The sequence below is a fragment of the Thalassophryne amazonica genome, chromosome 19 (assembly GCF_902500255.1).
Source record: "Thalassophryne amazonica chromosome 19, fThaAma1.1, whole genome shotgun sequence".
Lineage (NCBI taxonomy): Eukaryota > Metazoa > Chordata > Actinopteri > Batrachoidiformes > Batrachoididae > Thalassophryne > Thalassophryne amazonica.
In genome coordinates, this window is record NC_047121.1 from 49,733,165 (window position 1) to 49,747,532 (window position 14,368).

The 14,368-nt window shown below is 39.8% G+C and overlaps 1 protein-coding gene and 1 long non-coding RNA gene across 6 annotated transcripts in view; one reads left to right on the plus strand and one right to left on the minus strand.

Annotated features, from left to right (window-relative positions):
• LOC117532127 (serine/threonine-protein phosphatase 2A 56 kDa regulatory subunit gamma isoform) overlaps nt 1-14,368 on the minus strand; it is a 70,021-nt gene continuing 55,653 nt past the window's right edge. For 2 of the 5 annotated variants that reach the window (XM_034195405.1, XM_034195407.1), the window contains 11 exons: nt 13,847-13,939; nt 13,499-13,629; nt 13,342-13,401; nt 12,503-12,611; nt 12,199-12,252; nt 11,653-11,823; nt 11,416-11,543; nt 10,271-10,372; nt 10,078-10,150; nt 4,861-4,974; nt 1-285 (listed from right to left, as the gene is read on the minus strand). In XM_034195405.1, the coding sequence (XP_034051296.1) occupies nt 151-285; nt 4,861-4,974; nt 10,078-10,150; nt 10,271-10,372; nt 11,416-11,543; nt 11,653-11,823; nt 12,199-12,252; nt 12,503-12,611; nt 13,342-13,401; nt 13,499-13,629; nt 13,847-13,939 (1,170 nt within the window). In that variant the 3' untranslated portion in view covers nt 1-150. The remainder of the gene's footprint in view (nt 286-4,860; nt 4,975-10,077; nt 10,151-10,270; nt 10,373-11,415; nt 11,544-11,652; nt 11,824-12,198; nt 12,253-12,502; nt 12,612-13,341; nt 13,402-13,498; nt 13,630-13,846; nt 13,940-14,368) is intronic. The other 3 variants (XM_034195406.1, XM_034195409.1, XM_034195408.1) reach the window with 2 other exon arrangements.
• Nucleotides 4,971-5,431, plus strand: LOC117532128. The gene is made up of 2 exons (XR_004566790.1): nt 4,971-5,141; nt 5,196-5,431. It is a non-coding gene; the product is annotated as an uncharacterized LOC117532128 (long non-coding RNA).

Sequence of the window (14,368 nt, forward strand, 5' to 3'; positions counted from 1 at the left end):
GGGGTAACTAAGAGTTTTGGAAAAAGTCACCAGTGTGCGACTGGGTCCTGGGTGGGACGGAGGTGCAGAGTCTGTGGTCAATCATTCATGCCTCTGGAGCTACTGAGGGTAGAACGGGCAGCAGAACAGAGGGCTGGCATTCTGCTGGACCTAAAGTCCGTCGGGGGAGGTCAGCATGTCTTCAGCTCTGCGGTGGGACTCCAAGGCTTTTGCGGTGAAGATATCCTGAGACAACTCAGATTTGCGTCGCATTAGAGGTCGCTCTCGCCGCTGGTCATGTTGCAACTGCCGAGGGGAAAATGAACATTAATTATAACTTCTCATGTCATGACCTGGTGTCATACAAGTCACATCGTGCCTGATGGACGTCGTGAGCACAGCAAAAAAAAAAAAAAAAAATCTAACTTTAGAAACAAAATTACTTTAGTAAAAACATAAAATCAAATCAAACTCAGCACACTGCACTAGACAAATATCAGAAATGATGCAAAATACACAAGACATATCCTAAAAAAGGGATGGGAATCAAGAACCTGTTCCAAATTTTCATCCATTGGAATAATGAGTCTCAGACATTATCAATGACGGCATATTTTTCATGACAAACAGCGATACAAAAACTAACGCATGATGATATGAGAAACAACGTCATGACATCAAACTATGCAACGAGCAAGAAAGAAACAAGCTGCAAATTCAGGTGGGCCGACATTTGCCCCTTTTAGAAAAAGAATCAGGAATCAATTACAAAATCTATAAAATCTGCAGGTTCGGTGAACTGGAAACTTCAAAAAATTGTCCAGGTCTCCTTTGTAAAAGGGACTCGATCTCAATGGGACTAATCTGGTTAAATAAAAGTTAAATTTAAAGGTGATAGAGAGAGGTTGAATGGGGCATTAATCCTTGTTCTGTGATGTGATATGTAGCCCCAAAAAATTGGTTGGGTCTGTAATGGCTCAAAACCTTCCTAAAAGGCTCTCTGTAACAGCTATGTGACTATGCTGCGTTTAGAATGCGTCATTTGCCCTTAATGACGTAGTTTCGGAGCTTATTTGGCAACCTCATTATGAAATGCACGTAGGTGTTGGTGCTGATCGGTTGCCGTTGTTTGATTGGCTGCCCTTGCTCTCACTGAAAAGAAAGCGCGGAGGATCAGCTGTTTTTAACAGCAGATGCGGAGCAGCTCGGAAAAAAAAAAAAAAAAAAAACATCTTTGTCTTTGTGAAGCTCAGTGCTGTTACCGGCATCACTGGTAGTTGTTGGCATTCTTTTTTCTTCTGGGCGAGAAGGTTCTTCTAAACAGACACACGCAGAACACAATGCGCGTGCTCTCCCTTCGCGGCGCCGCGACCAGCTGCTTGATGAGGACGTAAAAAAAAAAAAAAAAACACGCAAAATTGGACTAAAAAAATATGCGAAACTTAATTTGTTTTGTTTTACTTCGGTTACTGTGATTTCCAAAGGTTATGCACTGAAATAAGCAAGCTGCCCTTTGCAGGCTTACTTGCTGCCAGCATAATAATGCAAATAGCTAGCTGCTAAGGGGTTAGCTCATACCCTTTAGAGGAACACACCAGAGCTAACGTGCCATTCTAACAACAGGAATATAGCGCAACACAAATTTAAAACAAAAGAAAATGTTATACTTACAGGCTGTACTGATTGCTGGGGTTGATTTTGTCGCAAAGTCGGAACTGACCCTCTACTGAGTATTAAATGCCGATGAAGCCAACTCGAAATTGAGCAAGGTTGGTGAAACAGTCCTCCGTGAAATGTGCAGAGCAAAGAAATAGTCGGCGGTTGTATGTCCTGGGGATGCGGCTAAAAATGAATAAAAGCCAGTGATCGCGTACATTGCTTTCCGTGGGATGAATATGGAAAGACCGCAGTCCGCTATGACAGCCTGGGAAGGCACACCTGTAGCTCGCCATTGCTCCTCTTCCAGTGGTAGGAATGGGTGAGCACAACCTTATGAATAATTAATTTCAAAGGGGCGTGTGTGAAAGGGTGTGTGTGTGTGTGTGTGTGTGTGTGTGTGTGTGGGGGGGGGGGGGGGGGCTATTGGTGAAAATGTCACGCAACGTTTCCCTCAAACACGAATTGGCCTATTTTCTGGCGGCAATTCAAAAAAGGAGAATTACTTGAAAGAGAGGTTCTGAAACTTGCTGGCACTTCGTGTGTATTCCCCACAGCGGGGAGACTCTGAACTAACACCAAAAACATGAAAAAGATGATTTTGATTCTCTATCCCCTTTAAGATAAAGAGTCAACGTGATAAAGGTGTCAATATTATGATTGTGTCAAGATCTCGTGATATTAAAACACGACAATATTTCTCGTCGCAGGGAAAATCTGTGTCACAGTTTGTTTTTTGGGGGTGGGGGGCTTTATTTTGAAAATCAACAACTCACAAGCAGTCACTCACTGTAGCTCTGAAGCAGCGCATGGCGTGCACGGACTGAGGCAAGTAGCAGCATATCTGTCTATTTTTATTCCACACAAATGGTCAGTGTGCCACAGAAATGTGAGTGTGTGTGTCAGGAGAAAGAGGGAAGAGCACAGAGGGACAGAGCGTGTGACACTGTAAATGTGCTGTATGGCACACAGATGTCCGTTAATAAAGCTCGCAGCTCTGTGGCCTCCTTCCAAGCGGTAAACTTTGATGGCCTCAGATGAAGTCCTACCAGAAATAGAAAAGGTGGCGGTTCCTTGACTGGCCTCTTGAGGCTGGCTCCAAAACGGAGCAGGTTTCCAATGTTCAATATTAGAGTACAAATAAATATGTTTACAGACTGGTACAAAAACAGTTTTGGTCTGCTCTGTGTCAGTCTGTTCCCATCAGATCTCAGATGCTAAGCAGTGTGGGGCCTGGTTAGTACTTGAATGGGAGACCTCTTCAGAACACCAGGGCCAGTGTGTGTTTCTCCAGGTAAGACTGGAGTTGCATCTTGAAGAGCATCAGGTGTAAAACTTGTCACAAATATCAATGCGAATCTGGTTGTTACTGTGGCTTCCCCAAACAAACGGGGGCAGCTGAAAGAACAACAGTAGTTTTGGTCTCTGTACATTGTTTCCTCCTCCGTGACAACTGTACAGGAGTGCATTTTTTCCTAACTTCTTAGTTAAAGTCATTTTAAGGCATAAAGTTATGTATAATTGGGGGGTGTGGTCGGTTTGAGTGGCAGTGGCTGAGCTCTGTGACCCCTACTCTCAGAACATCTGTAACTTATTGTCCGATGGATACAGCTGCAAGCTGTTGTGGAGGCTGTGTGTGTTTCGTCTGGAGCGTTTTATTACAAACACCTTGTTGTGGGAGGAAACATCTTAACAGATCATCTAAGATGTCTCTGCTGCAATATTTGTGTTCAATATCAATATCGTTGTTCTGGATATCTACAGAAAGTGACCTCAAGCAGGGTTCCTTCCTGGGGTCTGCCTCAAGACCCACTCATGGAACCGATTTTCTCGAAGGCTGGAGGTCGGGGCTTATACATAATGTGTCAGCTAAAAAAAAAAAAAAAAAAAAAAAAAAAAAAAAAAAAAACTTGCAATAAAAACTTTTACATAATTTGCATATCGTTTCATCTTTTACTGCAAATGATAATTCATATGCAGAAAAGCAGAATCGAAGTGACATTCATTACAAGATGATTAGTTAAAATATTTCAAAATGCACCTCCAGTGTTTTGCAATTTGTGACGGTCAAATACGAAACAAGCGTAAAAGGCTATTTTACAGTAATGTTTTAGGCTTCCTTGAAAATGGTGTGAAAATCTCATCTTGTCTCGTTCTCACAAACCCAATATCATATATTATTATCACTTTACCGAGGCATTGCTAGGCCAGTATCGTAGATTTACATTGACGCTACCTGGCTATACCCGCCCGCTGTGTGTAAACAAATGACGTCATAGCGCGTAGCCCAAGAACTGTCCGCCAAGGAAAAGATAAAAAGGCAAGAAGTGTGTGTTGGTCCCAATATGGATATTCTGGATGATTTTCTCATGGATAGTACGACAATGAACAGCAGCCAAAGTAGCCAGCTTGATGAGGACGCACTGCTGAATTTGGAGAGCAGAGCGCGCCAGCCGACACGACAAAAGTTAAAGTGAGCCAACTTTTTATGTACGTGTTACGTGTTGTGTATCTTAGTAAGTGATAATAATGCAAATAGCATGCTGGTGTCGTGCAGTATGCATTTTCAGAGGCCTGACTCGGCGAATATCTGTCATTTTGGGCGACTGGGCATGAACGTCGGGCCTCTAAAAATGCATACTGCCCTCCAAAAGCATGTTATTGTATTATCATCTCGTCTCGTGAGCTGAGTGTATCGTCACTCCCCTAATCAATACCATTAAGATCTTGCGTATCAATTCCCATCCCTTATCCTACATCACAATGACAACTTGCAAACAACAAACAACAAAGTTTTGATTCCAGTGTCATCTGTTTCCAAACTGTTGTTTGCTCCAATTCAGACATGACAAAAACTGCACTGAAACTAGAACAGCACTCAGAATGCGTGTTGTTCTGCCAAGGTGTGATGAGACTGTAATAAAATGTAAAAGTAAGACTTAGCATGTCAGTTCTGAACACTGTTTTTAGAAGGGACCAGGCCCAAATGTTTCATCGAGGTTCATGTCAATCAGCTCAAGTCTTGCTCCAGAGCACGAGGGAAAAAGTGTACCATCACCACTTTGGCAGAGGCAGCAAAGACTACAATCTCTACAGAAAGTATATGTAGAAAATGATAACAGCAGATCAGTTCAACTGCAGAATTTGGAAGCACTGGAAACCATTTATTACTGTACAGAGTGATTGTGAGAAAATGGATAGCGACAGAGAAAAGTCAGGTTTTACCTGAGATGCACCTTCAACTGTCCTTTTTAACCTCTGAAAGTCTTCTATCAAAGGAACATCCGTCTCCATTGCTACAGGACTATTGAGGTCAGAGGAATCAACATACATAGAGAACTACGTTGAAAAGAAAAAGAAATAAAACACAAAAGGATGAAGAAAAGACTTTCAGTTGCATGCAAAGAATGATTCAAGAGGGTCCTGAATGAATAAAATGAGTAAACGTCACAGCAGTTTAGTTGGGGTTTTGGAACTGAAATGGTTAAAATCTAAATTTGAAGACTGTTGCATTTTCAACACACAAAAATGGTTTGTGTGTAAAATGGTTTAACATCAAGAAGTGGAAATACCACAATATGAATTTAACATCCAAAATACTTTGTGACAACATATTGTTGCATTGATGTAATAAAACACATTTTTTTAAAAGTACACTGGCAGTGAGGGCCATTAAAAATGAGACCATGTCAGATCATGCCATTACCACAACTAAGCACATTCATAAAGCAGGACCACTCAACGATAGCCTGTAATGTTAAACAGAAGCAAGAACAGACCTAAACAGAGCAACAAAGACCTACCAAAAACAAAAACACCATCACACAAGTGACAAATTAAAAGAACATCCTAAATACGTGGAAATTGTATGCGCTGTGTGTGCTGCACGGTACAGTATGCTCCATATTGACTCTACCGGTGACACGTACTAAGAATACCCCATACCAGATTTGCATACTTGCAGGATGTTTGTTCTGTACTGAGTTTACCTGAAATTGAAATTACTGAGTTGACCTTTTCTGTGTGCAGACCAAAATCAGGTTTAATGTCAAATTCTGATCTCAACTCTTAATAATATTGCTCCCCTGGCCTAATTCAACAGTAATTTGAACAGCATTTAAAGAAACGTAGACGATACATTCGAACTTTAACATGTTCAAAATATGTGCAATGAGGATGTGGGTGAACCAAAAGGCAGTAAGAATTAAACAAGGATGTATTAACAACTGCACTGACATTAACTACTTAAGAGAACTGCGCATATTGAGCCATGCAGTACATTGTGGGTTTGACTGGCTAACATACAGTGGGGAAAATAAGTATTTGACCCCCTGTCAGTTTTGCAGGTTTTCCCACCTACAAAGAGTGGAGAGATCTACAATTTTTATCATAGGTACACTTCAACTGTGAGACAGAGAAAAAAAAAAAAAAAATCCAGAAAATCGATTTGCATTTTGTTGCATAAATAAGTATTTGATCCCCTAGAAAAACATTTGTCTGCTATTACAGATGTCAGACGTTTCCTGTAGTTCTTGACCAAGTTTTCATACACTGCAACAGGGATTTTGGTCCACTCCTCCATACAGATCTTCTCCAAATATTTCAGGTTTGGAGTTTCAGCTCACTCCAAAGATCTTCTATTGAGTTCAGGTCTGGCAACTGGCCAGGCCACTGAAATGCTTCTTACGGAGTAGTTGCCCTGGCTGTGTGTTTGGGGTCATTGTCATGCTGGAAGACCCAGCCATGACCCATCTTCAATGCTCTTCCTGAGGGAAGCAGGTTGTTTGCCAAAATTTTGCAATACATGACCCCATCCATCCTCCCTTCAATACGGTGCAGTCGTCATGTCCCCTTTGCAGAAGAGCACCCCCAGAGTATGATGTTTCCACCCCCATGCTTCACGGTTGGGATGGTTTTCTTGGGGTGGTTCTCATCCTTTAAACATGGTAAGTGGAGTTGACTCCAAAAAGCTCTATTCTGGTCTCATCTGACCTTCTCCCATGCCTCCTCTGGGTCATCCAGATGGTCACTGGTGAACTTCAAACAGGCCTGGACATGTGCTGGCTTGAACAGGGGGACCTTGCTGCCCTGCAGGATTTTAAACCATGACAGCATCATGTGTTACTAATGTAATCTTTGTGACTGTGGTCCCAGCTCTCTTCAGGTCATTGACTAGGTCCTCCTGTGTAGTTCTGAGCTTTCCCAGAATCATCCTAACCCCACAAAGTGAGATCTTGCATGGAATCCCAGACTGAGGGAGATTGACAGTCATCTTGTGTTTCTTCCACTTTGTAATAAATAATCATAGCAGTTGCTGTCTTCTACCAAGCTGCTTGCCTGTTGTCCTGTAGTCCATCCCAGCCTTGTGCAGGTCTACAGTTTTGTCCTTGGTGTCCTTAGACAGCTCTTTGGTCTTGGCTATGGTGGACAGGTTGGAGTGTAATTGATCGAGTGTGTAAACAGGTGTCTTTTATACAGGTAACAAGTTCAAACAGGTGCAATTAATACAGGTTAAGAGTGCAGAATAAGAGGGCTTCTTAAAGAAAAATTAACAGGTCTGTGTGAGCCAGAATTCTTGCTGGTTTTTAGGTGATCAAATACTTATTTTATGCAACAAAATGCAAATTAATTATTTAAAAATCATACAATGTGATTTTCTGGATTTTTTTTTCAGATCTGTCTTTCACAGTTGAAGTGTACCTGCGATAAAAATTACAGACCTCTCCATTCTTTGTAGGTGGGAAAACCTGCAAAACTGACAGGGGGTCAAATACTTATTTTCCCCACTGTAGCTACCAACAAGCATATAAAAGATGGCAGATTTCACTATAAACAGGAGTGATTGGTGCAGTTTACATGACTTTAAAAAAGGTAGGGTTTCAATGACTGGAATCTTTTTTAGTTAACTCAGAGGTCTCCGTGTTCTTGGGAAGAACAAAGACAAACTCATGGTGTTAGCATACAGTGCAAATGCAAATCTGCCCTGTATTTTAACTGCTGAAGCAGTGAAACAAATCAGACAAGATTGTGTGGACTTGTTACACCCGACCTCCTGAAACTGAGTGATGGATGGAATAGCAAAAACACCGACATAAAAATGTAAACAGATATGGCTGAATATTTGATGGAAAATGATGAGAGTGTGCTCTTAAAGTGACTCGACAAGGTCAGTAAGTCTTGTCACTGTTGACCATAGCAAAGTTCCGTTCACGTAATTAAACTCACTGTGATTCATACAATTGATACTAATTTAATACATTGCATACGCCAGTTGTGGTTTCCGGAGCTTTATGCTCACATTTATGAATATCACACTGGCTTTTATGCCACCTTTCAAGTCTACAACCCCTGGCAAAAATTATGGAATCACCGGCCTCAGAGGATGTTCATTCAGTTGTTTAATTTTGTAGAAAAAAAAGCAGATCACAGACATGACACAAAACTAAAGTCATTTCAAATGGCAACTTTCTGGCTTTAAGAAACACTATAAGAAATCCAGAAAAAAAATTGTGGCAGTCAGTAACGGTTACTTTTTTTAGACCAAGCAGAGGGGAAAAAATATGGACTCACTGAATTCTGAGGAATAAATTATGGAATCACCCTGTAAATTTTCATCCCCAAAACTAACACCTGCATCAAATCAGATCTGCTCACTAGTCTGCATCTAAAAAGGAGTGATCACACCTTGGAGAGCTGTTGCACCAAGTGGACTGACATGAATCATGGCTCCAACACGGGCGATGTCAATTGAAACAAAGGAGATGATTATCAAACTCTTAAAAGAGGGTAAATCATCACGCAATGTTGCAAAAGATGGTTGTTCACAGTCACCTGTGTTTAAACTCTGGACCAAATACAAACAACATGGGAAGGTTGCTAAAGGCAAACATACTGGAAGACCAAGGAAGACATCAAAGCGTCAAGACAGAAAACTTAAAGCAATATGTCTCAAAAATCGAAAATGCACAACAAATGAGGAACGAATGGGAGAAAACTGGACTCAACGTCTGTGACCAAATTGCAAGAAACCGTCTAAAGGAAATGGGATTTACATACAGAAAAGCTAAACGAAAGCCATCATTAACACCTAAACAGAAAAAAACAAGGTTACAATGGGCTAAGGAAAAGCAATCGTGGACTGTGGATGACTGGATGAAAGTCATATTCAGTGATGAATCTCGAATCTGCATTGGGCAAGGTGATGATGCTGGAACTTTTGTTTGGTGCCGTTCCAATGAGATTTATAAAGATGACTGCCTGAAGAGAACATGTAAATTTCCACAGTCATTGATGATATGGGGCTGCATGTCAGGTAAAGGCACAGCGGAGATGGCTGTCATTTCCTGATTTCTTATAGTGTTTCTTAAAGCCAGAAAGCTGCCATTTGAAATGACTTTAGTTTTGTGTCATGTCTGTGATCTGCTTTTTTTTCTACAAAATTAAACAACTGAATGAACATCCTCCGAGGCCGGTGATTCCATAATTTTTGCCAGGGGTTGTATAACCGAGAGGTAACTTCTTTTTTCTCCCCCTCAATCGCCTAGTCAGAACATCCAACACTTTGTCAAAACAATGCCATTTACTGCTTTTTAAATAAGAATAAAATTATTATTGTGCAGATTGAGTTTAGCCTTTTGGCCTGGCCCTCCACAATATTTTCTGTTTCTCATTTGGCCCTCTGCAAAAAATACAGGGTGAACACAAAAACACTCCTTGGTTTCAAATATTTATAATATCAAAAGTTACATGAATAATTTTACAATTTTGGTATCTACAGTTGCTGAAACTCAAGTTTTTTTTTCTCTTTTGCTGATTCTTCTTCAAAATTGTGAAATTATTCATGTAGCTTTTGACATTATAAATACTTGAAATCAACGGATGCTTTGTGTTGACCCTGTAATTGCCCACCCCTGCTCTAATGGCTCACACACATGGTCTTGTGTGCGGTAAGAAATTAGTGGGAACAGAGGAACATGTATGGACTTGAAAATGGCACTTTTTCCCCATTTTGACCACATCCCCACTGTGTTCATGAGTGTGATGGGGTACAATGGCAAATATCATGCTAAAAAAATAAATTAAGGGCTTTAAAGTCATACTGGTGACAGGTTATGAAAGCTTTGGTAATATTTTTCTTCCTTTTGTCACTCATCTGGAGTTTATAAGTAGAAATTAACTTAGAGTAATATCTCCACCGAGGCACAAAATTATTCAGCTTGCAATATTTAAAATTTTGAGTCTCCATCTTAAAATATATTAGTAACAATATTATTTCAAAGCAAGTCCAATACGTTGATAAAGATTCAGAAAACTTGGATGTGAGCTTTTGAGTAGTACTGTACAGACTTCAATGAGTGAACCAGATGCAGGCAAAACTATCACATCCTTGGTGGAGGTAAACAGAAGTATGCATAAAAAGTATACATTTTTTGTACCACTCACCTGTGGATTTGATTTGGCAAGGTTCTCAATCTTTGTCCAAGCCTCTTCACGTTCTTTTGACTTCACCTTCTCTCTATTGAACAAAGTGTGAAGGCTGAAGTAAATACTCTGCTATAACTGCAACATAACTGGCTCTGCTGTCTAAAGGGTGAAATTAAATCAGTCACTATGCAATTACTAATTAAACACATACTTGTTTTTCTCAGCCCTGAACTGCTGTGTACAATCATCAAATAGTTTCTGATTCATCTCCATGAAAAGTTTCAGAGCATTGTAGATGAGGCCATGGATGGTCCTGTGAACCCACACAAATAAGACTTAATCAAAAGTGACATTTTTAACCAACAGTTTCGCCAGTTCCCCTCAGTGGCAAATACCTCACTTAAAACTAAATACAACAGAACTACAAAGATAAAATCTCAGTTTTGCAGTGAAATGGAGTTTAGACAAATCTTCATCTTGAAAGGTGTTTTGCAAAACTACTTTTTCAGAGACCAAGGCCAAATTTTCCAAAACACCCAAATATGTTTATCTCATAAAAATATGAAACTGTAAAGGCAGAAAACCTGAATTAAAGATCTGTAATCAGAGGGGAAAAAGTTACAAACCAGTACATTCAAGTTTGACTAAAGTTTGCAGCTGACCACATGGAGAAAGAAAAATAATACCTCCTAGAAGAATGTTTTGTGTACAGACCACACAGAATTTAAGTTGTTTGGCTGCAATAATCAGAGATATGTTTGGAGGAGCAAAGGGGAGGCCTTCAAATTCAAATATACAACATGTTCAGCATTCTGCTCTGGGCCCATTGTTAATGAAACTGATGAATTTGACAAAGCAGATGGAATAATGAAGCAGGATCACCTCAAAATTCAACTTCAACACGTGGACACAACTGGGTGTTTCAACCAGACAATGGCCCAAAAACATATCAAAGCTGCTTGTGGAACACTTAACGTAAGCTAACATCAAGTTTTTTGGAATGGCCTCCTTATAGTCTGGACCTCAAACTTTCCAACAATATTTTGTGAAAATTGGCACCATGGACACTTAATTATTGTTTTTTTTTTTTCCTATTAGATACCAGCAAATCTAAAGTTCAAAATCATTGAAAGCCCAATACCACCATAACATTCATGTCCATAAGTGCATGTTAACTTCTGACCACAACCCTAACCCTAACCAAAAATTACAATAACTGTGACACTGTTCAACTACTTATGGGTGTGATTAAACAAGGAGCACAATGTGTTATTCTGCCAGTTGCTGTGCTGACTTGGTGTTACATGCAGTGTGAGTGTGTCAGGACATTTTTACACCAACAGTCCAGCATCTCACTTGTTCCAGTGGGTCTTTGAGTTGCGATACAGAGCAGGAAACATAATTGGCAGAATCTTTGCAGCGTTATCGCTGATTAGACTCATTATGTACTCATTGTTCCAGTAGTAGAGCGCCCTCTCTGCCACCTGCAGATAACAGACACCTCAGTCAGGATAACACAAACAGGCACTGCCATGGAAAGACCTTAGATAAAACAGCAATGAACTCGAAGGGCAACATTCTCTTGTCGGATACCTGGAAGTGCGGGCTGGACACACACTTTGCTAACTGTCTGAAGAGAGGCTCCTGCACCTTGACAAACTCAGAGGGCTCAATTACATCCAAAATCTCCTCCAGCTCATTGAGGAACATCACTTCCTTAGGACTGTGAGTCTTTGGCCAGTACTTTAACAGAGCCATCACCACCTATTGTGATGGTAAAGTACAACAACTACATTAATAAATGACGTAGAATATATATATATATATATATATATATATATATATATATATATATATATATATATATATATATATATATATAAATTCGCAGAGAACTGAGTCACCTGTTTTACATTTCATAAGTCATAACAAGGAACTCATTTACAAATGTAAATGAGTTCCTTGTTAAACATAAAAAAAGAATACTTAAATTAAAAATTCCTCAATTAGCCCCACTCTGAAGTAGATACGTTTTACATGTCTACACAAACAAACAAATTCAGTGCCTTCAGATGGATAAAGGCTGACTGGTGCATCTTCTGGAAAACACAATATTATACCATAATTTACTTGACATACCGGCTCAGTTAGAGTGCTGTCCTTTTCCAAAAACTGCACAACACAATAGGCCAGCTGCAAAGAATGTATAGAGACATATTTAGGAAACTGTCAAAGCATTTTAAATTTTCTCAAACACACATACATCACAATGTCAGCCTGTGCAATTATGTAACTGTGAAGGGCTGCAATTTACATTTAATAACTAAAGTGTGGTGATCTGTGAATACAGAAAACCATTCTGACATCTACATAACTTGACATGATTTCAAGGTTAAATTGAATCGCTTGCTTCATTATGAGTTAAAAATTCTGCACTCATTACCTGTGGATGGTACACACTGAGTGACTTGACTTTATGCAGAGGCAATAAAACCTTTAAAAGGAAAATCTTGTGCTCTTCCTTTAGTGGTAAGGCAAATCCGTTGATTATGCTGTGAAATACACACAAAAAAGAAACTTAAATGCGTCTGGGTAACAAGTAAGGGGAAAAAAAAACCCAACTCCTCTTTCCCTTGTATAAATGGCTGAGAAGGAATAGGGCACCTCAGTCTCGTTTGAACCCTGCACGATATCGCAGGATTTGACCACTTATGGGGACAGCCAGTCCCATTGTGCAATATATACGCAGCATAACTTCACATGAAAAAAATAGTGTACCGTTTTGTTTTCGGCTGCAATCACAGAAGCAGTCACGAAAAGGTTTTTTTTTTTTTTCTTCTTTCAGTTCCCAGTGGAGAAGGAAGACGAGGCAGATGGGAGACATCGTGTCGGTAAGTGTTAGCCTAAACAGCTAACCAGACTAGCTGTGTTCTCTCACCTCGACATGTTTGTGCTGCGGGTCATAAAGAAACTGCAACATGTCCACTTTTTCTTTGCATTTTCACTTTGTTTGCATATAATTTGCCAAAAACCTCTGAGAAAATGCTGTGTTTCCCCCCCTGAAGTAGAGAAATTAAATCATATTTTACTCCTTTAGTGCCTGCCCTCAAATGAGACTGTGGTGCCCAGTAAAACTGCTAACACACAGTCAGCTATCAGCTACAAGCTTCATATGTCTGTGTATTGATCAGACGATAAAGACCATCTCTGAATCTGATATAATAGTTACATACATCCCATAAACACGTTTCCACTGCTGTTTTTATAAATGGGAGTCCATACCTTCCAAGTATTTCCAGTAGTTCAGCTATACCGTTATGGTGCTCAGTTTCATAGATAAACCTTTCAAAACAAATATTTGGCAATGAGACAGGTTTTTCAAGATGTATTTACAGCAGATTTAAAAAAATGAGCGGTGCAGCAGCAGAATGGCACTGACCTATAGAAAATGTTATTGATCTGTTTTCTGATGTACGCCCTCAGTCCCAGGAACTTTCCATAGATCCTGTGGAGTGTTGTTTTGAGGAAGTCTCTCTCTCTAGGATCCTCACTGTCAAATAATTCTAGGAGCTATAATGGGGGGGGGGCCTCATTGTATGAAATGCATCTTTTGTTGCTCAAAGAACTCCGTGTAGAAAGTCAATGTAGAAAACACAGCTGAGTGTAGGTCACATCTTTTTATATTGTTCTTCAAAGATTGAAGCAGTGCTTCCATTATCCTTTGTTAGTCAAAACTGTTTTTCATACAAATATAACATAAGACACTGTTACAATGTGCAATTCTTACCTGCATGACAAACTTTTGGTCAATGTATTTCTTTGCTATATTCGGCTGAAAGTCGGGTGATTCTAAAAACCTAAGGAAAAATTCATACACCAGCTGCAAGAGAAACACATGAAGACAAATTCATCAATTTTGGGAATTCAGTTGACAAAAGTGTCAGCGAGTACAATATTCCAGTATGCCCAAAGTTGAGGTACAGTTCTGTGCAAAAAAATTTGAAAGTCCTATAAACAATGTTTTAAACATTAATATAACAGCCAGCAACTAATTTTGCTATACATTTATGTGTGTGTGTTGTCACCAAAGCTTTTCTATTTCTTCTTTTCATAACCAGATTGATCGTGTGCGAATCCCACCTTATGAACCTGCGCCTCCTCCCCACATTAAAAATAGCCAGGAATGACTGCCCAAATTGCACTGTGCATGCAAGATGGCATAAAGTAACAAGTTCACAATTCTATCCCATCAGGTGAACCACTGATTGTGCTTTTATTTATTTGAATAGTTATTCAGCAAGTTAATGAA